This window comes from Hevea brasiliensis, unplaced genomic scaffold, assembly GCF_030052815.1.
Source record: "Hevea brasiliensis isolate MT/VB/25A 57/8 unplaced genomic scaffold, ASM3005281v1 Scaf1, whole genome shotgun sequence".
Classification (NCBI taxonomy): Eukaryota; Viridiplantae; Streptophyta; class Magnoliopsida; order Malpighiales; family Euphorbiaceae; genus Hevea; species Hevea brasiliensis.
Window position 1 is genome coordinate 10850286 of NW_026614585.1, and position 25560 is coordinate 10875845.

General features: G+C 32.8%; 1 protein-coding gene and 2 pseudogenes across 2 annotated transcripts; 2 read left to right on the plus strand and 1 right to left on the minus strand.

Moving 5' to 3' along the window:
- The first annotated feature begins 1467 nt into the window (after positions 1 to 1467).
- On the plus strand, positions 1468 to 10830 carry LOC131176327 (uncharacterized). Of its 2 annotated transcripts, none has more exons than XM_058141378.1 (7): positions 1468 to 1750; positions 2518 to 3593; positions 3846 to 4310; positions 4399 to 4647; positions 5238 to 5318; positions 8707 to 9303; positions 10476 to 10830. In XM_058141378.1, the coding sequence occupies exons 2-7, from the start codon at positions 3021 to 3023 to the stop codon at positions 10509 to 10511; spliced, it is 2001 nt and encodes a 666-aa protein (XP_057997361.1). In that variant the 5' UTR covers positions 1468 to 1750; positions 2518 to 3020; the 3' UTR covers positions 10512 to 10830. The 2 variants fall into 2 exon arrangements, with proteins under 2 accessions (XP_057997361.1, XP_057997360.1); XM_058141377.1 differs by lacking the exon at positions 10476 to 10830 and adding an exon at positions 10183 to 10381.
- Positions 10831 to 13745: 2915 nt separating this feature from the next.
- On the plus strand, positions 13746 to 14137 carry LOC131176315 (zinc finger protein KNUCKLES-like; annotated as a pseudogene).
- Positions 14138 to 20571: 6434 nt separating this feature from the next.
- Positions 20572 to 24178, minus strand: LOC131176338 (probable thylakoidal processing peptidase 2, chloroplastic; annotated as a pseudogene).
- Between the last annotated feature and the right edge of the window lie 1382 nt (positions 24179 to 25560).

The window sequence follows — 25560 nt, forward strand, 5'->3', positions numbered from 1 at the left end:
AAGTCCATTCTATACCAAGGCTAACAAATCTTTCAAATACACCCAAGATTATAATAATAAAATTAAAAACTAAAAAGGATTTATTTGATTATGAAATTGCTATCCCATATATATTTTCTTTTTTTTTTTAATTTTTGTGGAGGGTATTTAATTTGATTTTTACATATGATATTGAATTTACTTTTATAATTAGATTAGAGTTTTCTATTAAAATGTGATGTAATTTTAAAATAAAAATTTAAGAGTACATAGTTTAATTGTTAAGGATTAGGTCAACTTAATGATAAGAGAAAAAGAAATGAATAATTGTCAACCATGGAATTAATCCAATTAGGGGTGTGCAAACGGTCGGTTCGGTTCCAAACCGAACCGAACCAATAAAACCGAAAATCGAAAATAAAAAATTTTAAAAATCGAACCGAACCGATTGATAAAAGAAAATCGAACCGATAAATATCGGTTCGGTTCGGTTTTAAACCGATCAAACCGTAATTTATAAAATTTCATATTTTTAACATTAAATCTAAATAATAAAAACATAAAAAAAATTAGAAATCAAAACTAAAAAATCTTAAGGTTCGGTTCGATTTTCTTTGATTTCGGTTTGATTCGATTCTGTTCGATTCAATTTGGTTTGATTTTTTGGATTTCCTATATATATTAATAATTTCGGTTCGGTTCGGTTTTTTTGATTGTTTTATGAAAATAACCGAGCCAAACCGATTAACCTGAAATTATCAAAATTATAAATCGAACTGAACCGATTAAATTTTAAAGCCGAACCGATTGAACCGAATTAATCGGTTCGATTCTATTTTTCGGTTTAAACCGAAAACTGCTCTCCCCTAAATCCAATTGCTAATGGTTGTTGCTTCTTTTTGCATAATTTATTAATTTTTATGCAATTACATTTTTTAAAATATTATAAAAATAATAAAATTATTAAAATATTAATATTACTTAAATAATTATGATATTTAAAATTTTAAATATGTAGATAAAATTAAATTTATTTTCTCTCACTAATAATTTTTTTATTATTATACTTTATATAGCAGTCATTATTATTAAAAGGATTTACCTGAATATTATTTTTTTATTCAAGTGTCAAAATTATGTTTTTAAAATAAAAAAGATGAAATTTAAAATAATATAAATAAAAGCAAACTATATTTATATTGCTAATAAATTTTTAAGAGTAATAAAAAAAATTATCTTCAAAATTTAATTATTAATCAATCAATATTTAAAATAATACTTTATTATTTACTCAACCATTATATATATATATATATATATATATATATATATATATATATATATATGAGATCCAATGCAAGGGATAGAAAAAAAAAGGAAAATTAAAAATTAAAGATAGTTTACAAATTACAGCCAAGAAAATAACAAAAAGGTACCACCAAAAAATAGGTGGGCGATGTGGCTGGTATCGTGGGATTATAAACAGAGGGCAATGGACTTGGACACGGCGTTCTCCTCCCATACTTCTAGAATTTCACACTCACCTTCTTATCTTTCTTCTCCATCTTCCTTTCTAAGCAGACCCAGAAAGAAAAAGCGGAAAAAAATATAATCTTTCTTTGAAGAACCTTGCTCTTTCTCTTGCTTTGTCAAAGATTTGAGTATATAATTCTTATGTGGTAATTGTATGATCTGGGAATTGATTGAAATTCATGGCAGATCACCATTGAAATGTCTTATCTACAGGATTCCTTGATCACGTGCTTTATTGGTGCGTCCATTGATCAGATTATAATAATTTTTTCACATAATTTGTTTGTTTATTTATACATTTATTTATTTGATAATTTGCGCAGAAGATCAAGCTGTGATTGCGTTTTGCTAAGATAATATATTTTGGATTTAGCTTAAAAAATTGCTTATGGTGGATGGTTGATGACTTATTGAGTTGGGACGGGAGGGGGAGGGTTGTGGTGAATGTGTGCCTTACAAACAAAACCTTTAGAGCTGTGTATGCTTTTTGTTCCTTTTTTTTTTTAAATCGGTTGAAGGAATCGGATTTGTGTGCTTTTCATTCTCTTTGCTTTGTTGACTCTGCTGTTTGAAATCATTTCTGGGTATTGGAAATTTTGGTTCGTAATGGTAGACTGGAGTTTGCTTTGATTTTGAGGTACTTATGCTATGCTATTTCTGAGTAAGCTTTTTTGGATAAGTGTTCGATTGAGCGGTAAGAGTTTTTGATCGCCTTTGATGCTTTTGTCATATTGGGTTCTGTATTCATGTTCAGTTCAGCTGTATATACTTGCAGTTTGGATTAAATCATTTGTAGCTTATGATGATTCATGTTAATCAATGAAAATTCTTTTTGTGGTTGTGCCACAAGATTGAGAATTAATGTAGTCCGGTTGAGTCAAATCTCAATTCAATGAAATGGAAGTATTGATAAAGGGGGAAAAATTAATGCTCTCCAAGTTTGCTTTTTCATGATTTTATAGCTAAATTTTCTTTTCTTTTCTTTTTTATTTTGAATTTTGTCAGGTAGTTGCATCCGTTCTGTTAGGAACAATGAATTCTAGGTGCTTCATTGTTTGCTGGTTTGGAGGTCAGAAAATCTGTGCTACACGTTTTTGTTGGGTAATTAGTATGTGTTCGGCTTTCTCTGTGCAATCTCATAAAGGAGTTATGGATCAAAAGTGGATGCCCTTGGTGGATACATAGTACTGGCTTTTCTGTGGATACGAAATTGCTTTTGTGGGATTTGTTTACATTCTGATTTTAGCTGCAATGGTAGACTTAGTTGGTTTGTAGAACCAGTTGGTTTTCACTTAAATTCATTCACATTGATAGGTTAGGAAAGCATTAATACTGCTTTCGTTAGATGATATAGAACAGATGAACTTCTGTTAGGAAAATTGAGCAGGAAATATTGAATTCTATGGAATTGAAAGTTGAATAGGTTCACTTAGAATGAAAAAAAAAAAGGACAGATAAATTATTCAGCTCAAGAGGGTAAAAGATATTTGAGACTACAAATTTGAGCCATGGGCTTGCCACAAGTTTCCTCTGCTGATGATACTAATGAAGATCCTGCAGCACTGTTGGGTTCATTTTTCCAAAGCCCGCCACGATTTGCTGGTGTGAGCACCTGTGATTTGGATGGATTGCATGGAGGAAATATAAGCCAAACAGTAGGGGATACTCTGAGTTCTTCTTTGGGAGATTTTCAGAGCAAAACTGCTTTGGAGCGTTCAAAATTTCCAGAGAATTCCTTGAGATTTGGAGGGGAAATTGATGCTACTTCCCATGTTAATGGAATGATAACTGGTTCTGCAGATAAAATTGGACGAATAACTCCTAAAAGTGGAAGGAATATCCAAGACCCTGCTTCTAGGATCATTGGTTTTGAATCACGGGGAGCAAGTTCTTTAAATAATGGATTTGAGGGATTTTCTGCTGATCGTCCAAATTCTTCCTCTGTGACTAGCCTCACAGTGAATGAAGGTGAGCTGGCTGGGCCACTTGTTAGGAAAAGGTTATTGTCACCTCTAAACAGCATGCTTTCTGCAGGACAATTTGATGGGGATAATCTAGATATTGGCTGCCATGCTTCTCAGGTGAGTTCCTTTTCTCTGACCAATAATTTAAATGTTTCTGCACCACTCGACTATAAGAAAGCAAATATTGATAGCAAAATTAATTTCACCACATCATCCTGTTCCTTATCCATTTGCTTGGATAAAAGAGATATGCTATATGACAATAGCACAACAGCATCCGTTTTACTTGCTGATTGTCCTCTACTAAAAAACAGGGGGCTGCATTCTAACAGTACCTTTCTATACTCTTCTGCACTTGATCATTTCCAGGAATCACATGAAGGACGATACCAAAGTAAGGCAATATCCTTATCCTCCGGAAAGGCCATTTCACCTCTATCATTGTCTCCTCTAGGTCCTAAATTCTGTGAAAGAATAAAAACTCCAGAAGGATGCAAGAATGTTAAGAACCGCAAAGAGGATTGCTGTTCAAATTTGGAGAATATAGAACAGTCACTTGACAAACATAACCCAGACATTATCTTTGCTCCAGGAGAAGCTGATTTCAGAATAACAAGCAGATCATTTGAAGATATTGATCTCTTCCACAAAGAGTTTTGTCTGTCTTCCCTTGAAGGTGCTACTGACAGCTGCTCTTTGTTTCGAGAGCTGGCTCCTTCCCAGAGTGCAAGGTTCATTAGAAGCTTGAGTAGCCTTCCTGTTCATAGGTCCTTGGTTGGTTCATTTGAGGAATCGTTACTGTCTGGACGGTTCATTTCTGGAAAATTCACCCAGGTTAATAGTAATGTGATGTTCATTGATGTTGCTGTTTGATTCTTATTTCATTATTACTTACTCATTTTTGTTGGTGTTGTATTTGTAGAGAATAGATGGTTTCCTAGCTGTGTTAAGCATTACAGGAGGGAACTTTTCACCGCAATCACAGAAGCTTCCTTTTTCAGTGACCAGTGTTGATGGAGATTGTCATTTGCTATATTATGCATCCATAGATCTTTTTGGAAATTCATCAAACAAGCATAGAGGCCAAAAATTGAAAAGAGGCCTGAGTAATGATGATTCACAAGCTGTCAGGAGCCGCTTTCGTATTCCTATGAAAGGGCGTGTTCAGCTGGTAATTTGCTTTTCTGTACTATTAATTGGTGGTTATGCCTTCCCATGGCATAATACATTGAGCTCTTTTTTTTTCTCAACTTTTTGAGATTTTATATATATATATATATATATATATATATATATTTATGCATCCAGCTGTGGTTGCATTTTCTTTTACAGCATGTTTTGGTGGCCTTCCATTTTTGCTCTTTGACTTGTGGCGGGACCTTTAGATCACCTTTGTCATGTACATTGGCAGGGATCTTGGTTGGTCATGTTGATTGGAATGGCCTACATTCATTGCATTCTTTTGGAGTTATCCATTCTAGTGGCCTGTTACCTATATTGGCAGTTAGGAAAATGGATATAGTTTTCCTACAATTTTGTGTTTGATACACTAGTTTGCCCATTATTCAACATGTCGGTACTATGTTTACAAGTTGTCATGGGAGTTACTGGCATGTGGTTCAATCATTGTTTTTACTTCCTTTAATACTACTTACTTTATTGGTTTTTGGAACTGAATATATTTTATAAGCTGAAGTTATAACTTGTAGGTAATTGATGGAAGAATTGGCTTTTATCATCAAAATGGTTTGCTCTCTGCAGGTCCTCAGCAATCCAGAGAAGACCCCTCTCCACACCTTTCTTTGCAACTATGATTTGAGTGACATGCCTGCTGGTACCAAAGTAAGATGGAGCAATAGTTAGTTGCGTTGACTTCTTTTTTTTTTCAACATTTGGATGGTGATTGAACTTTATTGGACATTATTTTTCCACTTGAAGTAGATATGCAATGGGAGCTGGCATTGAGTTCATTAAGGTTCCAATATTAGCACCCCTCTTACATATGTAGGTAATTTTTTGAATTGAATTATAGGGAGCTTTCTCACTAATCAAAATAAAACTTAAACAATCTTCTCAAGGTAATGAACTTCTGCTTAGACGTACGTAGTAAAGTTGAACTTAGCAGTACGATCAATCTCCTTTTTGACCTTTAAATGGAATGTGTTATTTTTGGTAGTCACATGTTCAAATTTGATCTTCTGCCTTCCCCTAGTTATACCAAATAATTTTACAAACTTAAGGCCCTGTTCACTTGCAGGAAACTAAGGTAGTTATTTGAAAAAAGTTTTTGAAGAAAACTGAAAAATAGAGTTTTGTATTCATATGTAGTTAGAAAAGTACTTGGAGAGTCTAGAGGACATGTATCACCTTTAAAAAAGAGATGGTGGTGGAATGAGGAAGTACAAAAGGCAGTGAAGAGAAAGAGAGAATGGTATAAGAAATTACCTAAGTGTGATAATAATAAGGCGTATGAACAGTACAAAATAGCAAAAAAAGAGGCAAAAAAGGCAGTTAGTCAAGCAAGAGCACAGGCCTTTGAAAAGTTATATGAGAAACCTGGAACTAAAGAAGAGAAGAAAGATATTTATAGATTAGCAAGGAGGAGAGAAAATAAATGTCAAGATCTCAATCAAGTTAGGTGCATTAAGGATAAAGGAGGAAAAATGTTGGTGAAAGATGAGGACATTAAAGAAAGATGGAGAAATTATTTTGATGATCTCTTTAATAATAATCAAAGTGGTAATAGCATGAATATAGACTACAGAGCAATAGAAAATAATGTGAATTATATTAGAAGGATTAGATTTTCAAAAGTAAAGGAAGCACTTAAGAGAATGAAAGTAGGTAAAGCTTTTGGATCCGATGGAATACCAATTGAAGTGTGGAAGTGTTTGGGAGATATGGGAGTGGCATGATTAATTAAATTGTTTAATAAAATTCTAAGCTCAAAGAAAATGCCTGATAAATGGAGGAAGAGTATTTTAGTACATATTTTTAAAAATAAGGGAGACATACAGAGTGCTCAAACTATAGGGGAATTAAACTCATGAGCCATACTATGAAGTTGTGGGGGAGAGTTGTGGAACATCGACTACGTCATAACACTTCTATCTCTCCCAATCAATTTGGCTTCATGCCTGGTCGTTTATGGAAGCGATCTTTTTCATTAGAAGTTTGATGGGGAAATATAGAGATATGAAGAAAGATCTACATATGGTTTTTATGGATTTGGAGAAGACTTATGATAGTGTTTAAGAAATGTCTTATGGAGAGTGTTAGAACAAAAGCTAGTATCTATTAGGTACATACAAGTGTTGAAAGATATGTATGAATGAGCAACTACTATTGTACGCACAGTGGGAGGGGATACAAAAGATTTTCCTATCTCAGTTGGATTACACCAAAGTTCAGCTGTAAGCACTTACCTTTTTACATTAGTTCTAGATGACTTGACGAAATATATACAAGAGAGTATCCCTTGGTGCATAATGTTTGCGGATGATATAGTTCTCATAGATGAGACGCGAGAAGGAGTCATAAAAAACTAGAGCTTTAGAGAATTACTCTAGAGTCAAAGGGCTTTAAGTTTAGTAGAACGAAGACAGAATACATGCATTGCAAGTTCAGTGAAGGCCGAACTGGTGATAGGGAAGGAGTTAGTTTGGATGGAGTGGTACTGCCCCAAAGTAATCACTTTAGATATCTTGGCTCAATCCTTCAAGTAGATGAGGGACGTGAGAAGGATTTTAGTCATAGGATTAAAGCCGGATGGTTGAAGTGGAATTTGTCACGAGAGTTTTATGTAATCGCAAGATTTCCAATAAATTGAAAGGATAATTTTACCGTATAGCCATGTGACAGGCTATGTTATATCGTAATAAGTGTTGGGCAATGAAGGAGTCATATATATCTAAGATAAGAGTTGCGGAGATAAGAATGTTAAAGTGGATAAGGAGCCATACTAGACTAGATAAAGTCCGTAATGAGAGTATTAGAGAAAAGGTAGGAGTGGTGTCAATTGAGGATGAGTTGAGAAAATTGACATTGAGGTGGTTTGGTCATGTGAAGCGTAGACATACAGAGGCTCCAATTAGACAAGTATAGCACATTGGGTTAGAGGATAAAAAGAAAAGAAGGGGTAGACCTAAACTGACTTAGAAAAGAATAGTACGACATGGCCTAGAAGTATTACACATTTCCGAAGATTTAACCTAAAATCGTTTAGAGTGGAGAAAGAGAATTCATATAGCCGATCCCAAATTTTTGGGATAAAGACTTAGTTGAGTTGAGTTGAGTTGAGTTGAGTTTATGTCCCAGTTTTTCTAATGGAAACTAAAAAAAACTAGCTTTTTAGTTTTCCAAAATTTAATGAAGATTTGAAAAAATGGGAAAAACAGCAGAAGACAATTCCACTATTTTCCTTTATAATAAAAGTCCAATTCTTCAAATGAAAACAATGACTTTTCTATCATCAAAATTATACTATACTTTTCCATAACTAAAATTGAATAAGTAGGAAACTAACTTTTACTATTAATCATATTATTATAAAATAAATGAATAACTCATTAAAAAGAATTTATAAGTAAAATAAGTTTCTAAATATATTTTATAATATTTTTAAAATTTTTTTGAATTGGAAAAATTTTTTTTATTATTGAAAAGTGAATGTATTTTCCATATTTCCCCTTGTTTTGTATGGAAAATGAAAAACAAAGAATTGTCTTTCACAAGTATACAGGTGCTACAAGTTTATGTTTTCATCTAAGTATTCAACATATGTTATCCTAAATTGTTTTTGGTAAATTTAATGTGTAACAAGTTTTGAGTCCAGTACTAGTTTGGAAGTGGCCATTGGGGCGTGGTTTGGGTGGGGGGTGTGGGGGGTTGGGTGGGGGGTTGGCGGTGGGGTGGAGGGGATGTGGTGTGTTGGGTTGTGTTGTTGTGGTGCATAACATTTTGTAGTATTGCTCCCCTTTTTATGTCAACTTTCACATACATTTTCACTTTATTTTGACTTTGGCCCCTCCAAGTCTAATATTCTATTTCTGCATGTGGTTATGCTGTCTGTGGTCATATTTATTTTAACTGTGAAATTATTTGTACAATGCAATACAAGATATCATTTTCTAAATGCATAAATATCTGTTCTGTGTCATATATGATTGGACTTTATAATTATGCTGTCTAATTAATTTTCTTTTCCTGTTTTCTGTTGAAATCAAAGTAGACATTTTTGCGACAGAAGGTAACTTTAGCCTCTTCTGGAACAACTTTGTCAGAGTTGAACCATGGGCATGTAGGTTTGGACACGAAAATGAAAGACAAGGTGACCTCAGTGTCACAGAAAAACCATCCTGTAAATACAGTTGCTTCTATCAGCCAAAATATTGAAGTCAAGAGGATTGAATGCTATGATGTAGATTCAATAGACACACAGAACTGTCCCAAACAATCGTGTTGTGAGGGAAAGGCAAGTGTTGATTCTTTTACACTTGACAATGATGGCAGTAATGGCAATTGCCAGGGAACTAGTAAGGAGTGCACTGGGGTGGATACATGCATTGGAATTGACAGAAGATCAACTCATGGTTGTTCAAAGATCAATGATAATGCCCATGGTGGTGCTCTGCGTTATGCACTCCACCTACGTTTTCTTTGCCCTTCACCAAAAATGTCTTCTAGATCAGTTCAGAGATGTAAATCTGATCCTGCATCTGTTCCACAGAAGACACATTTAGATGCGGAAGGAGATCGCAGGTTCTATTTATACAATGACCTGAGAGTTGTGTTCCCTCAACGACATTCAGATGCTGATGAGGGCAAGGTATGTGATTTTGAGTTAACATGATACATGAGATCTTAGGATTAGGCATATTCTCTATGGTTGTTTCCATGCTCATCTCTGGTTAAATTTTATATCTTTAGTTGTCAACTGGGAATTTAAATCTCGCACTATTGGAATCATAATGAATATTGGGCATTTACAGCGATATTCTGATGCTGTTAAGATTTTCTACAATTTTTCTTCTTGAAGTAGTTGAAATAATATTGAACACATTCAAAATGTTTCCTCTTGATTTTATATGCTAGTTTAGTAATTTTTGTTGGTCACATGTGAAGTGAGAGATTAAACTCCACCCATTTGCGATTATTTAAGGTTTTATGGGGTGTTTGCTGCTAATTTCTTGTAACATCCTTTTCATCTTCGTTGTCTCTTGATTGAATTCTGGCCCCAATGTGAATTGTCATACACATATAGTCTGTTTTTATTGAGCCAATCCTATCCTGTGATGAGAGGAAAGAAAAATAAAAATAAAAATAAAAGATGGACTCTGCATATCTAATTTTACTGTTTCAAATGAGTGAATAAGTCAATGCCGTAATTTTCTCCATTATATTTTTCTTCTTGTTGAGTTTGTTGCATCAAGAATTAGACTGCTGTTTTGCTTCTTTTGTTGTCTCTATAAAAACATGGCCTAATGGGGCTGGCCTGATGTGCATGCTCCTAATAACAATGGAAACTCTCTTGTGCAAATTCTCTGTAAATGGGGGTGAGTCTTTACCTAGAAGCTAAAGCCTTGCGAACAAGTTATCCATGGTCTCTATGCTGAAATATTTACATTGACGAAGTCAAACAAAATTTTCACCTTCTACATTAGCTTGTCTAATAGTCTAATGAGGTTCATTGCTTTCTCTTTGGCAGTTGAATGTGGAATATCATTTCCCAGAAGATCCAAGATATTTCGATATCAGCAACTGAATTTGTCTAATTAACCTCAATAGATTGCTGACACTGTACATGCTCACCACATGTTTCTTTTAGTCGTCTCATCTTAAAATAGCACTAACCCCTCAACTTGTAAATACATCCATTCAATTATATTTGATGGGTTGAAGCTCTACTTGCTCTCTTGATTACCTCTTGTATTTCTTTGGAATGGTACCTAACTCTAATCATCATTAGCATCTTTGCAAGATCCAACCTATGGGTTGCAGAAATGGTGCAGCCATGAATTCCGTATTTGGGGGTAAACCTATGCATAGCCATGGCCATGGCCGGTTTTTGCATCGGTGGTTCCCGGCCGGCTGGCTTGACCCTATATTGTACTGTTGAGTCTCAGCCACACACGGTTCCAGTTCTCAATAGTTATGGTTTGGGTCTGATTTAAGTTAGGTGGCAACTTAGTGTTCGGTTTTAATTCAGTCTGGTTTTAATTTCACATAAATGATTGTTAATAGTTAGACCGACCACTCAGATAAGCTTTATATGATAAACATCTAACTAATAAAAAATTAACTACATGTATTTTTATGTGAGACATAATATTAATAGGATTTTAACTATTGTTGTTGATCGGTGGAGTGTATGCATCCGAGTGTAATTAAGAATTATTCATAAAATTATCTTTTATTAACTTAAATTATATTATATTAATATAAGATAATTATTAATTATTAAATTCATTTACGATTTGAATAATAAATAGTGTTAACAATTTATATTATTAATATATTAATTTAAATTATTAAATTATTTCTTTTATCTTATTATCTTTTACATAGTAAAAGAAAATATGATTTTTTTTTGTGTGATATAATTTTAATATATTCATATTTATTTTTCTTTAATATGAATAAATCGTTATTTCTTTATTATAAAAATTAAATGTTATTTAAAATATTAAAACAAAAATTTAAATTATTATTTTTTAAAATTACATATTAAAATTTAACTAAATTTATTTTAATAATTATTTATAAAATATATAAAACTACTCATTATAATAAAGCATTATTATTAATTTTATGATTTTTATTTAATAGTATATCAATTAAATTTCAGTGAAAAATAACTGAGCGTTAAGTGTTGAATTACTTTATAAAAAAATAAAATATATAATTTTAAATAAAATTGATTGCGAATTTTTAAATATAATTACTTTTATAAAAAAATTAAATGATATATATTATTATTTATAGGAATTTTTTTTTTGTATATGTTTTAATTAAAAAGATAGAAAAAAAAATATATGTATTTGTGAATGAAAGGAAAAAAAAAAGTCTAATGGATTAGTGAATAAAAAAAAATATATTATTTTTTTGCATATAGAGATTTTAGCTAGTAATATATATTAAAAAAATAAAATAATAATTGAACTTAATTTTAATTATTTGGTGATTAAGATGTTTATGTATTCTTTTAAAGGGAGAGGAATCAAAGCCCTTTAATTTTATCTCTAATTTCTAAATTTCTCGTAGTGAGTTAATATTTTTTTTTTCTAATTATACTAAATTTTTATTCAACTGGAACTATCAAAATCAGTGTCATAAGCTTTTTTTTTTTTCTTAAAAATTTTGTATAAAATTAGAAAATAAGATTCATATATTTTTTTTCACTATTAAAATATTGAAAAAATTGAATAGAGGCTACCATCAAAATCAAAAGAAGGTAGATATTTCAGAAAGAATATTCATTTTAATTAATTTCTATTGGTTGAAATTATAATCAAAGGAAAATTGAGTTTCTCTTGCTCTTTCGCTTCTTGGATGCCTAGCTTGAAAAACCTTCGCTTGTTATTATTGTTTTTATTTGTAGAGAAAAAAATATAAAGGAATGTAAGGAAATTGATTTGTGGGAAATTGAAAATTAAATGAAATAATTGGTTGAAAAAATAAATAATTGAGGTTTTTAGAGAGTGAGAGTAAATAATGAGTAAATTTTTTTAATTTTTTTTTTAGTTGTCATTAACATTATCTGCTGACATATATGTCACTAAGAAAAAAAAAAAGAAAACTTATTTCAATTGATTTTATTTAAAAATATAAAATATTTAAAATTTAAATAATATAAATATTTAAATTTTCATTTTAATTAATTTCTTATCTTCTTTTAATAATTTTATTTTAGTAATTATTAATATTAGATTAAAAAAAAAAACACATTTACCAAAAAAAATAAGATAATAAAAGTTTTCAAGAGAATGCCCATTCATCGTGCCTTTAAAATTTTAACAAAATTTAATTTGTATTTAACATAATTAATTAAAAATTTTAATATTAACAAAATTTTAATATAATTTTAAAAATATAAAATATAAATTTTAAAATATATTATTAAAATAAAATAAAAAATAATTCGCACAATACAACTAATATTACTTAGTAATTTTATTTATTTTTATTTTCTCAAAATACTCATAAAATATAATTGTTACAATGAATAAAATTATCATTTTACAATTTATTCTTTTTTAAAAAAGAAATAATAAATTAAAGGAACAATTATCATGAGATCATTGCTGCAACAATTTCAAATTATTTTTTTTAATATCATCTACAAAAAAAAAAGAAAAATATTTTTCCCAGAGAATGATTTAAGGTTCAATCAATGCCCATAGACTTAGTATTAGTATAGACCCAACCAACCTTCATTTCTTTAATGGTTCTGCCATGGCAAGGTGAAAGTCCTCTTTCTTGACCAGTTAGTTGTGTTGCAGAGATGAATTGTACAAGGAGGCATTTCCTATGTGAATACATATATAGAGAGAGAGAGGGGGAGAGAGAGAGGACGTACACATGTTAGTTAAATCATGTTCCTTGGAGTGAGCTCACTGGAAGCCATAGCCATACCTTCAGCTCTGATCAACAAGGCAACTAGTTTTATTTAAGTACCTATAGTAGCTGCTACTCCACTCCTTAACTTTGACCTACTTAATTAAATTTTCTTTTACATATATGAAAAATTTTCATCTAGACTATGTTGATTGTGGAATTCACAATGGAATTCACAATAATAATAATAAAAAATGCATATGTATAATGAGATTTATTATACAAAATGTGAAATCTACGTTAATATATCTTTATTATTAATATGTGAGGATTAGTTCACGTTTTAATTAGATTTCTTTTTAAGATCATAATATAGGGTTAACAATAAAGTGACATATTTTCTTTTTTTATTAATACTTTAAATTTGACATGAATTATATATCATTAATTAAATTGAGAGAATAATTAATGTTTTAATATAATATATAAAAATAAATCACAAATTAAATAAAAAAAAACTAAATTTAATATAATATATAAAAATTTACTCCTAATATTTTAAATTTTGGGATATAATTAAATTGAAGTTTTGTCATGTAAGAATAAAGTAGTACTATAATTATCCAATTGTTCGCAACAAAAGGAATAAATTTTGTATCGTTACTATAATGCCACCTGCTTTTATTTCTCACTCTTCATCTTCCTCTCACAGAAATGGCAGACCCATCTATATACAACTTTCTGAACCAGCAACGACCCTTGCCAAGAAGGAACACAAACCCAACACCATCTTCCTCTTCTCGCCTCGTCTAGTGCCTTTATTGTCCCTTCAAGTTCTACACATCTCAAGCTCTCGGCGGCCACCAGAATGCCCACAAGCGCGAGCAAGCTGCTGCTCATGGTAACATATCTGTGGAACCCATGGGTCATCACTTTCCAACAGAGCCATACGTGGACTCTGGTGCACCAATCCTGCTCAGCCTGTTCCCCTTCCTCAGGATGAGTTTTATGGCTGTTCCACTAATCCTCCCGACAATGATTCTCTCTCCCCAGTAGCTGATCTTAACAATGACCCAGTAAACCTTGATCTCACTCTGCGTTTATAATTTGTTTCTGACTGTTAACTAGAATTTGAAAATCAAAGTTTCTGGGTTGTCTGGTTTTAATATATGATTGATGAGTTGATATTTATTTGTGGCAGATCCTCTCTTTCTTTCTTTCTCTTATCCTACGTTTTTTTGTACGTAGTAATGTGATATATATATATATATATATATATATATATATATATATATATATATATATATATATATATTAATTCTGAGCCAAAATGCCCTTGTGGTTCTTCTGGTCACCGGTCTAGAATTATTATTTCTGGTGGGACTGGTTATGAGTACTGGAACATAGAGAAGCCATTGGTGTGTGTGTGCTACTCACAATATAGCATTTCGGTTTCTGTTGGAAGATTTTCTTTCTCCACCTGCTAGCTGGAATCAAAAATATATGTTCTTCATTTTATGGTGTTCATATGCCGGAAGAATCAAGTTCAACTTTTATATATAGAATATTTATCGATTTAAAAATATAATATAAAATTTTAAAATTTTAAAATTTTACACAATAAAATCTTTCTAACTCTCTGTTTATAAGCAATTAACATGCTGATGTGAACAATTTAAAATAGCAATTGCAGAAAATTGTTGTTGTTTTGTGAAGGTAAAATCCCTCTTATTAGCTGATATAGCACTTCAATATTCTGTATAGCTGAGGCTCTTTCATGGTTAATTTGTGAAGAAAATCATAATCGGTTTTACCATTATCATATAGCGAATAGAGAATTATCCATGTTATTATCACTATAGATTATATAATAATTCGGCTATTGAGAGTTAAAAGGATTTTGTTGTGTAAAATTTCAAAGTTTAAGGAATTTTATATTATATTTTTAATTTCAAAAATAGCTCCATTATACACCTAAAAGTTTAAAGATAGTTATTGAAATTTATCCATTTTTATGGTTACACATTCAATTATCAACAGTGGAAGGTATATTAATAATTATTGAATATAAAATAATTATAATAATTTTGGAATATGAAAGATCATTATTCAGTAGCAATAAACATAGCAAGTCAACTAAAATAACTTCAGCTCCACGAAGAAAATTTCATCACCTCCAATGGCAGTAGCAATGGTTTTCAATTCACTCTCAGTTTCCTCCCTTGTAAGCCCAAAGATCCCATGGTTGTGGGTTATTGCAATGACTTACTCTTGTGCACCTTTGATCATATCATGTGTTACATCTGCAATCCTATAGCCAAGCAATGGCCTGCACTACCTCCACCCTCTCGCTACCAAGAATGGATACACATTGGCTTTGTCTGCGATCCCTACTACCAAATAGATAAAGGACGTGTCACCACTGATTCCAATCTCAAGTTCAAGTACGTATTCCTTACTACAGTTCCGAAAAGTCTGAGTTTGAGGTGGAGATATTTTCATGAGATAGGGCAATGCGCAAACCTGTACCATCATCTCCGAAACCCTTTTATTGTCGCACACCACCCATAATTGCTATTGTCTACAATGGATGGCTGCATTTGGTGATTGCATAAAATGAGATTCTTGTTTATGATATTCATAGTTAAAACAAATCAGAAACTAGTTGATCTTTTCTGCACACTTCTTTGATTTCTATTGTTCCATATATATAGAGTACAATGAGTATCTTTAGGAGATATACAATGAAACTAAATCCCTACATAAGAGGAATTGATATAATAGAAATCTGTAACAAATGTGATTAGAATTGACTAATTTAAAATAGAAAATCATATCTGTCATCTTTCCTTAATATCCCCCCACAAATGGATGGGAGGAACAACCAGTAGTTTGTCCTTCAAGTGGAGGACCATTGCTTGGACAAGGGCTTGGTCAAAACATCTGCTAGCTGGTCAGCAGTTGGAATGTAAGACATTAGAAGATGTTTCTGGCGAACCTGATCACGGACAAAATGAAAGTCGAGTTCCAAATGTTTGGAACAAGAATGGAAAACCGGATTGGCCGCTAGATATGTGGCAGCAACGTTATCACACCAGATATTCGGTATTGTAATAAGAGGTTGGTGAAGCTCACGGAGAAGACACTGAAGCCAATAAACCTTTGATGCTACAGAGGCTAAGGCACGATATTCGGAGTTAGTACTAGACCTCGCCATAGTTCGTTGTTTCTTCGAACGCCACGATATCAAATTAGAACCATGAAACATAGCATAAGCCAAAGTACTATTGCGATCGGCTTTGTCACGGCCCCAATCTGCATCAGAAAAAGCTATAAGATTATTAGAACGAGAAGAACAAAGAACCAGGCCTTGATCAGCCGTGCCTTTGAGATAGAGAAGGATCCGCTTTACAGCTTGCTAATGATTAACACAAGGAATATGCATGAACTGAGCTGCTTTATTGACAACCATTGTAATATCGGGCCAAGTAAGTGCCAAATATTGAAGGGCCCCCACTACTTGTCGAAACAGAGTTGGTTCTTAAAAATGGTGAGAAGAATCAACTTCCAAGAATGTTTGCGGTGAAGAAGGTGTTGAAACAACAGTAGCCTCATGCATATTAACATGGCGTCAAAGATCCCAAATGTACTTGGATTGAGAAAGCTGAAGGCCTGTTGGAATCCAAGCAACTTCGACACCAAGAAAATATGTGAGAGGGCCTAAATCCTTGAGAGTAATTCTAGTCCCAAGCTGTTGAATTGAAGTGCAAAGTAGAGTAGGTGTAGAACCTGTCAAAATGAGATCATCAACATACATAAGATAATAAGCAATATGATCACCATTGTGATAGATAAAGAGAGAGATATCAACCTTTGATCCTTTGAAACCAAGATGTTATAAGGCTTGGGCAAGACAAAAATACCACGCCCGCGGAGCCTGTCGCAACCCATATAAAGATTTCTTTAAAAAACACACATGATTGGGCTTTGTGCAATCCAAGAAGCATTAGGGTTGTTCCATATACACTGTTCTTCTAGTGTCCCATGCAAGAAAGCATTGGAAACATCAAGTTATCGAATGGGCCAATTAGAATTGACCGCAATAGACAAAATGAGATGAATGGTTGTTGGTTTTATAACAGGACTGAATGTTTCAACATAATCCACGCCGGGCCATTGATGAAATCCTTTGGCCATAAGTCTGGCCTTATAGCGGTCATTAGAACCATCCGGCTTCGTCTTAATTCAATAAATCCACTTGCAACCGATCACATTAGAGGCCTGTGTTCGAGGTACCAAATCCCAAGTGCCATTGGACATTAGCGCTTCAATTTCCTTCGACATGGCTTGTCGCCAAACTTGATGCTTGGCTGCTTCGGTGCATGTGGATGGAGCTATAAAAGTGGCAGAAGTAGTGAGATTAGCTTTGGGTTTGAGGCTGCCAGTTTTAGACCGATTGACCAAGGGGTGCTGATTTTGAGTAAGAGAAAGAGGTGGATTGGAGGGAATTGGCGGGTTTGGTGGAGGTGGAGATAATGCGAGATGAAGAATAACCTAGGTAATGACCGTTGGTGGTGGTGTAGGTGGTATCACTGGTTGAGGTTCCACAACTGGTGAAGTTATTTTTGTGAGGGGCTATCCAAGTGTAAAGAAAGGGGATGGTGGTGGACCGAGAATAGAAGATTGCCCATCACTCTTTTTGAACAGGAACACCTGTTCATCAAATAAAACATGGCGTGAGTAAAAAAACTTGTTGGTGGATAGAGACAAGCATTTGCATCCTTTGTGAAGAAGACTATAACCATGGAAAACACATTTAGTAGAGTGAGGTTCAAGTTTATTCTTAGTATAAGGACGGAGCCAAGGATAGCAACAACATCCAAAAACACGTAAGAACTCATATTCCGGGTTACGTTGAAAAATCATTTGGTAAGGTGATTTGTTGTTCAATTTGGAAGTGGGTAACCGATTAATGGTGTAAACGGTTGTGGCAAAAGCATGATCCCAATATTTTGGTGGTACGGAGGAATGATATAGATATGCTCGACCTGTTTCGATGATGTGACGATATTTGCGTTCAGCACACCCATTCTATTCAGGTGTGTGAGGGAAAGAGCTGCGTTGGATAATGGCATTTTGAGCTAAATATTATTTTAAAGCTTGATATTCACCTCCCCAGTCACTTTGAAATTGCTTAATGGATTTACCAAAAAATTTTTCAACAATAACCTGAAATTTAACAAAAGTATTGAAGACATCAGATTTGTTACGAAGGAAATAGATCCATGTGTATTTAGTAAAATGATAAAAAAAAAAAAAAAAACATAGTATAAAGAACCATCAGTGGAGGCAATGGGTGTTGGACCCCATAAATCGGAACAGATCAATTCTAATGGTTCTTTTGCAGAAAAACTAGAATTAGAAAAAGGTAACTTATGAGATTTGCTAACACAACACGTCTCACATAAGGAATTAGTAGTCTTAGCAGTTGTAGACAAATTATTCAAGGATAATACTTTATTAATTATTTGAAAAGAAGTATGGCCTAATCTAGCATGTCATGTTGACAAAGAGATAGAATTGCAAACTGGAGAAATTTGAGCAGAAGCTAATTGGTAGAGGCCATCTTTAATGTGTCCCTTGTGAAGTTCTTGCTTCTTTTGGAGATCCTTAATCACAAAACAAGTGGGAAAAATTTCAATGGAAACATCATTAGAGTTAGTGAATTGTAGAATAGATAATAAATTGGAATTAGATTGAGGAACATGAAGAATATTATCTAATGAAAAAGTATGAGAATTGAGAGAAATAGCTTTAGAACCAATGTGAGTGATAGGTAGGCTTTTACCATTTGTGACAGTGACTTCATCAGGACCTGAATATTCAGAGTGAATGCCCAGGTTCTCCAGTTCAGAGGTCAAGTCATGGGTTGTTCCAGTGTCCACGACCCATAGTTTTGGAGGTGCAGTGGGGGAAGAGGTTGAAGGAACAGAAGCGTGAAAAACAGAAGTTTATACCATTGAATTCAAAAATTTTCACCTAGGGTCACATGCATCATGCAAGATTTATTTTTATCTATTTGATTTCAATGATAAACAACATATTAAAACTCTTTTAATATGTTTTTGGATCTGTATTTGCCATTTAAGATTTTAAAATTAATCAGATTAATTTTAGAACCCTAGATTAAATAAAAAACAAACACACTAACCTCTTGATGCACTGTAGTGTATTTGCGCCTTTGAGATTTGTCTTCAGGACATCAGATGTTGTCCCTCTAGCTTGTCCACACCAAAAACACCTATGGCAGCCCTTGAATAGCTTCTAAAACTTTTTCTATTAATTAGAAAATCAAGTTCTGCCTTTTAAAAGATTAGAGATGTAAACAGGACACTAGAAACAATTTCTAATATTTTTAATTCAAGAGATTGATGGCTAATCTCTTTGAATTGATGAGAGATGAAGAGGAAGAGATGGAGAGCTTCAAAATGGCGTGACAAAGGAGGTGTGGCTGCTGGTTGTGTTTTATTTTTCTCATAACAACACTTATATAGCTAGGTAACACATTAAACCCTTGCCACATGTCACACTACAAGAAAAAAGGAGATTTGAAACCGAATATTCGGTTTTAAATTAGTGAAAATCGGTTTCTAAATACATTTAGAAACCGATTTGAAACCGAAATATTCGGTTTAAAATCTGCATGTTTCTAAATAAATTAGAAACGAAAAAAAACGTCCGTTTCAAAATCTGAAACCGTTTTCAAACTACTATTCCGTTTCAAAATTAGAAATCACATTAATTCGATTTCAAAATCCGTTTCAATTTAGAAACTGATATTTTTTGTTTCAATTTTTCTAAAACGGATTTCTGTTTCTAATCAGTTTCTAAATTGTAAAAACAAATAAAACACATTTTAAAACCGAAATGCATTCAATTTTTAAATAGAAATAGAAATTCCGTTTCAAATCCGTTTCTAAAATTATTCTTATTCTGAAATAGAAAATTTTGCTGTGTTAGATTAGAAAACGAAAATTCATTTCTAATCCGTTTCAAATTACTACAAAAATTTTTACTTTTTTTTTATTTAATACATTATTTCCTGCATTGAAGCATATAATATAATATTAATTTTAAATGCTCAATATCACAATATTTATAATATCAAGCTATCAAATTCAAATATCAGTCAACATTATATATAGATATGACAGTAAAGAGTTATAACAATAATGTACTATATGTAAAAATAAAATATCATAATAACAAAAAGAACAAGCTACTTGTCATCAATAATATCATCATTCGTCACCGCTATCAGCCTCTCTTGTAATGATCCGATCAGCTCAATTGGTGAGAGGCGAAGCAAAACCGTGAGTGATAAGGGTTCGAATCCTAGCTCTGCAGAAGCGAAGGGATTTAATTCCACAAAGCGGACAATACTAACTGGAGAAGGATCGGGCTGTTACAACTCTACCATCATCCTAATGAGCTGCATTTGGAGTTGGGGCCTGTAAACTGCGTACCCTGCCTCATTTGCGCTATCATGTTTTGCATCATTTGTTGCATGCACTCCTCCAGCGTCTACTCGCGTTGTCCGTCTCTCTCCTCTATTGCAGCCAGACTATCCTTTGGCGTTGCAACAGTTTGAATCTCTTCCTCCATTGCCTCTGACTGAGCACAATGGGATGTAGTATTTACACCTCACAATATATATATAGAATTTAGCAAATTGATAAGCAGATTCCGGATATCATGGTGAGTGCTGCGTACAGTTTTTCAACTCCCAAGAAATTAATCTCTCAATTCCCAGCAGATGTATCAATTTTCTAATTAGACAGCTCAAACAATAGGTAACCATTATAAGAGCCATAAACAAAATAACATCTTTGGCAATTATCACATCAATTAAACTATTCTCACAAGGAAATTTTTACATCCAGAAAAATTAATAGAACCATCATTCAAAATGACAAAAGAGAAGAAAAATTGTGTAGCAAGAAATGCAAATTAAAAGAAAAGAAAAAGAAATTCAACAAAAATTTCAGTATGCAAAATTAAGGCACTTACCTCAGATAAATAAAAAAACCTTTCCAAAAACGGCTTGCACATTAAGTTTTCTCTTAAATCCTAGTGTACCCTGTCATATCCATAACAACTGGGCCTAAAAAGCATAAAATAGAAGAAAGCAGTACCCTATTCTGCAATTCAAGCAGAAAATTAGTCCTAATTAATTAGTAACATTCTGCATTTTTGCACAGAAAGATCCACCTTGTTTGACTCTCACCAACTTCCCATTATATTATATCTGTTGCACCCACATGTTTGTCAGTGTACCTGTAGCTAGCTAGTTCCCCTATAAGCCGCACATGGGGTTTAATATGGACGGACCATAAATTGTTTTCTTTTAATTACTTAAAGGTCTTTTAGAGCAATTACGAGTTGGGAATTGCACATGAATGTTTAAGACCAATTGCTTCAATACTTAGCTTTATGAATACTACAGCATAAATCTTTACTAGGCTGTTGGCCAATTATGAGGTGGGAGAAGCCTAGTCTTTATCTATCTCATTTATATATATATATATATATATATATATATATATATATATATATATATATATATATATATATATATATATATGAAAAAAGAAAAGATGACAAGGCATGGGACCCTATTCTCTCTCACAAAAAGGGAAACAAATTTTTTAATGTAATGTTAGTAATGGCAAGGGCACTCAAGTGTTCTGCAAACTTCTTAAGAAACTAGTCTTGCACTTGAAAGGTGCACTAATTAATGCAATGATTCAAATACATGAACAAAAAAATAAAATAAAGATTAAAGAGCTCAGGCATTCTTTGTTGATATTATAGTGTATATGAGACCTACCAATACAAGTAGGACATGCATGCATCCAAAGCTAGCAAGTTAAAATTAACTTTATCAAATAGCAGTAAGAACAATAACTCAGACTATGGATGAAGGCTATCTGCAAAGGACTAAATCACATTAAAACGTGCTGTACATGGTAAGAGAAGGAACGAGGAAACTTGATGAAATTTCACATAGCTTGAGTGTGCCTTAGAGGCGTTAGCTATTTAAAACTCAATCATGCAAGTGAATCAATTATAGGATCCTATTATTGTTTTCCTCTTTCTTGATAAGCAAATTATCTCACTTCTTTTTGCTCCATTATCTTGACACTTCTTATTTTTGGGTTATCTATCCTATTTAAAAGCGGTAAGGCATGATATGCATGGAACCTGCCGAGTCTCACTTGGGCGCACAGACAAAAATGGTGGCATAACATAGTAGGCCCTGGTTTCCACACTAGTTAAATTTCAATTTTTGGTGACATTATGCTTATGCCCACTCAAATCCCCATCCCAAAAAGCCAAAATAATAATTCTTGCCACAATTAAAGATGAATTAGCTTGGTAATGAAGTTAAGCTTCTCACTATATATTCACTTCTGGAAAAAGTTATACTATCAAATCCATTTATACAAACAATTAATCAATAATAGCTATCAGTCTTATCCTATCCAAATTCCCCCATATCCAACTCCTACATTTATGGGCTACTGCAAGTTCAAAGTAATGGCCAAAAGTTTCAGCAAAATTACAGGGCAGCTTCCTGCAGGCAGTCTGGTCCTGTCCTTCTATATTAATTATATCCTTCTCATTATCCACATTATATTTGTGCAAGAAGACACTGCCTTTACATCTCTCATCAGAAGTATCTTTCAGAGATGCTTCTTCTGTGGAAATCTGCAGCTTTCAAGTGATAGCAGTCTAGTTTCTAAGCAATATATGTTTGGGGCCAATCTATCAGTAGCTAGTAGGCCAAACTTGATAATTTGTTACCTTATTTTACTGGTTTATCAATATTATGAGCTTTATACTCATCTTATTTGGAATAAGCATTTCCACTAGCTAGTTGATTCTGAATGGCCATTAAAGCTTTAGATTCTTTTTTAACTAATGAATTGTACCATCTTCTTTCTAATTGGCTCTTCCTCGTGTTATAAATACCTAATTAATTGGAACAACCAGCATTAACCTTAATGATCAAAATTTGAAAGCGCTCATCCTAACGGATGTCAAATTTATTTCTTCTATAATTTTGTTTATTTGAAAGATGATTATCAACAAAATTTTCAATTTTTCTTTTAATAAAAAATAGATTTCTTCTACATAAATCCTTCTACATAGATAACATAGATTTTTTCTCCAATCTCGCGAACATAATACAATACTACTCTATCACAATACCCGTAGAAAACCACAAACAATTGCCACCATGAAGTAGAATGTATCCACAACGCTAAATCATCATTGATTGGAATAAGATGGATTTGATTTCTGGTTGTTAAGCACCCTATGTTTCATCCCAAATATGAATATTGAATTAAACTAAGGGCATACAAATTTTTACCTTTTCTACGAGAATGTGATCACCTACATCCAGAGTAGGGTACATGGAAGTTGAAGGAATGGATCTGGGTTTTGCCAAAGCCAACAGCGGCAATCGTAAAAATGGCCTCGGCATCCTCTAAGCAAAAACTGAACACCTTGGATAACCAGCTTCCGCTCTTGTTAAGCTCCTTCCCAATAATCTTTAACATCTCAGTATTACTCTCTTTCCTTACACAGCTTATAGTCCCACCTTTATCCACATCACTACTCTTCGGCCCAGGAGCCGACTCATTACAAGGAAGCCACCTTGATCCCTGGAAAAAGGGAAGGATCGAGGAGGCTTTAAGTGGCGAAATTCCAAAAATGCCCATGCAAGATGAAGAAGCTAAAATCCCAACTATTAACTTCATCAGTGAGACCAACCCGATGGCAATTGGACTCCTACAGTTATCGCCGAATATTTCTCCGACCATGGTATCGTACAAAGAAACTGAACTCTTAGTCCAGGAACTTAACTTCTAGCTTGGGCGACGGTAATAGAATTGGAAATCGTGCGTCTGCGGTGCAAGGGGTTCCAGATCGGAATTTTGCATAGTAGGAGAAGCGAAGATTCGAGAACGAACCCAACAATAGTGGAGGGAGCGGTAATTTCTAACCCGGAAGCCAACGCAGGAGGCGATGTTTGGGGCAACATGGCTAGGGTAGGTGAAGGTAACACGAACAGCCATATCAGCAATTCGATGTTTGACAACAACTGTAAATAGTTGCTTCGAAAAGTGAGAGAGAAGATCTAGGAAACCCTAGAAGCAAATAAATGCCATTTCGATTGCAGAAATCAGTGAATCGGAGATGGAAGGATGGAATTGAAACTTAGAACTAGATTAGTGGGGTAAAAAATGGTCACCATTAAGATTATTGACAATGAATGAATAAGGGATTTGATTACAAGGTGGGAAACGGGGTGGGTTCCAGAGCTATTTGAGTCTCTGAGGGAGAGAGTGCAAAAGGTCAGGAGAGGAACCAAGGACTTACAATGATGAAAACGCTGAGAATCGGGAGAGTTTTGGGTTTAATACAGCGCGCTTTGCTAGAAATTGAAAATAATCTGTATCTAAATTTAACCAAAAGGAATAAAAAACTATCATCAGTTTATAAGTTGGTTTTAAAATTTATAAAATAAAATATATAATAGATAAATTTTAAAATCGTAAATCATCAATTTTTAAGGTAGATAAAGGAATTAAAAATTGACGGATATTAATTTTTATTTTGATTTTAAATTTTAATGAATAAAATAAAAATTATATTAATTTTAAATTTGACATAAATCAATTTTTAAATATAAATAGAAAATATTTTTATTTTGAAACAAAAAATAATCGTTTTCTAAATTAAACTAAAAAGAATTAAAAATTAAGAGGAATCAATTTTTAATATGAATAAAGGAAATAAAAACCGACAAAAATCAGTTTCTAAGTTAACTTTAAAATTTATGAAATAAAATATAAAATAGATAAATTTTGAAACCGATAGCAATCGGTTTCTAAGTATACATAAAGAAATTAGAAACCGACAAGTATCGGTTTCTAAATATAAATAGAAAATATCTTTATTTTGAAACAAAAAATAATCGGTTTCTAAATTAAACTAAAAGAAATTAGAAACCGACGAGAATCGGTTTCTAATATGACTAAGGAAAATAGAAACCGATAGAAATTGGCTTCTAAGTTGAATTTAAAATTTATAAAATAAAATATATAATAGATAAATTTTGAAACCGAAAGCTATCGGTTTCTAAGTGTAAATAAAGAAATTAGAAACCGACAGATATCGGTTTTTATTTTGACTTTAAAATTTAATAAATAAAATAGAAATTATATTAATTTTGAAACCGACATAAATCGGTTTCTAAATATAAATAAAAAATATTTTTATTTTGAAACCAAAAGCAATCGGTTTCTAAATTAAACTAAAAAGAATTAGAAACCGACGAAAATCGGTTTTTAATATGACTTAAATATAATGGAACTGATTTTGGGCCTTTAAATTAGAAACGGAATATAATTCAGTTTCAAAAGTCGGTTTGTAATTGATTTCTAAACCGATGTTA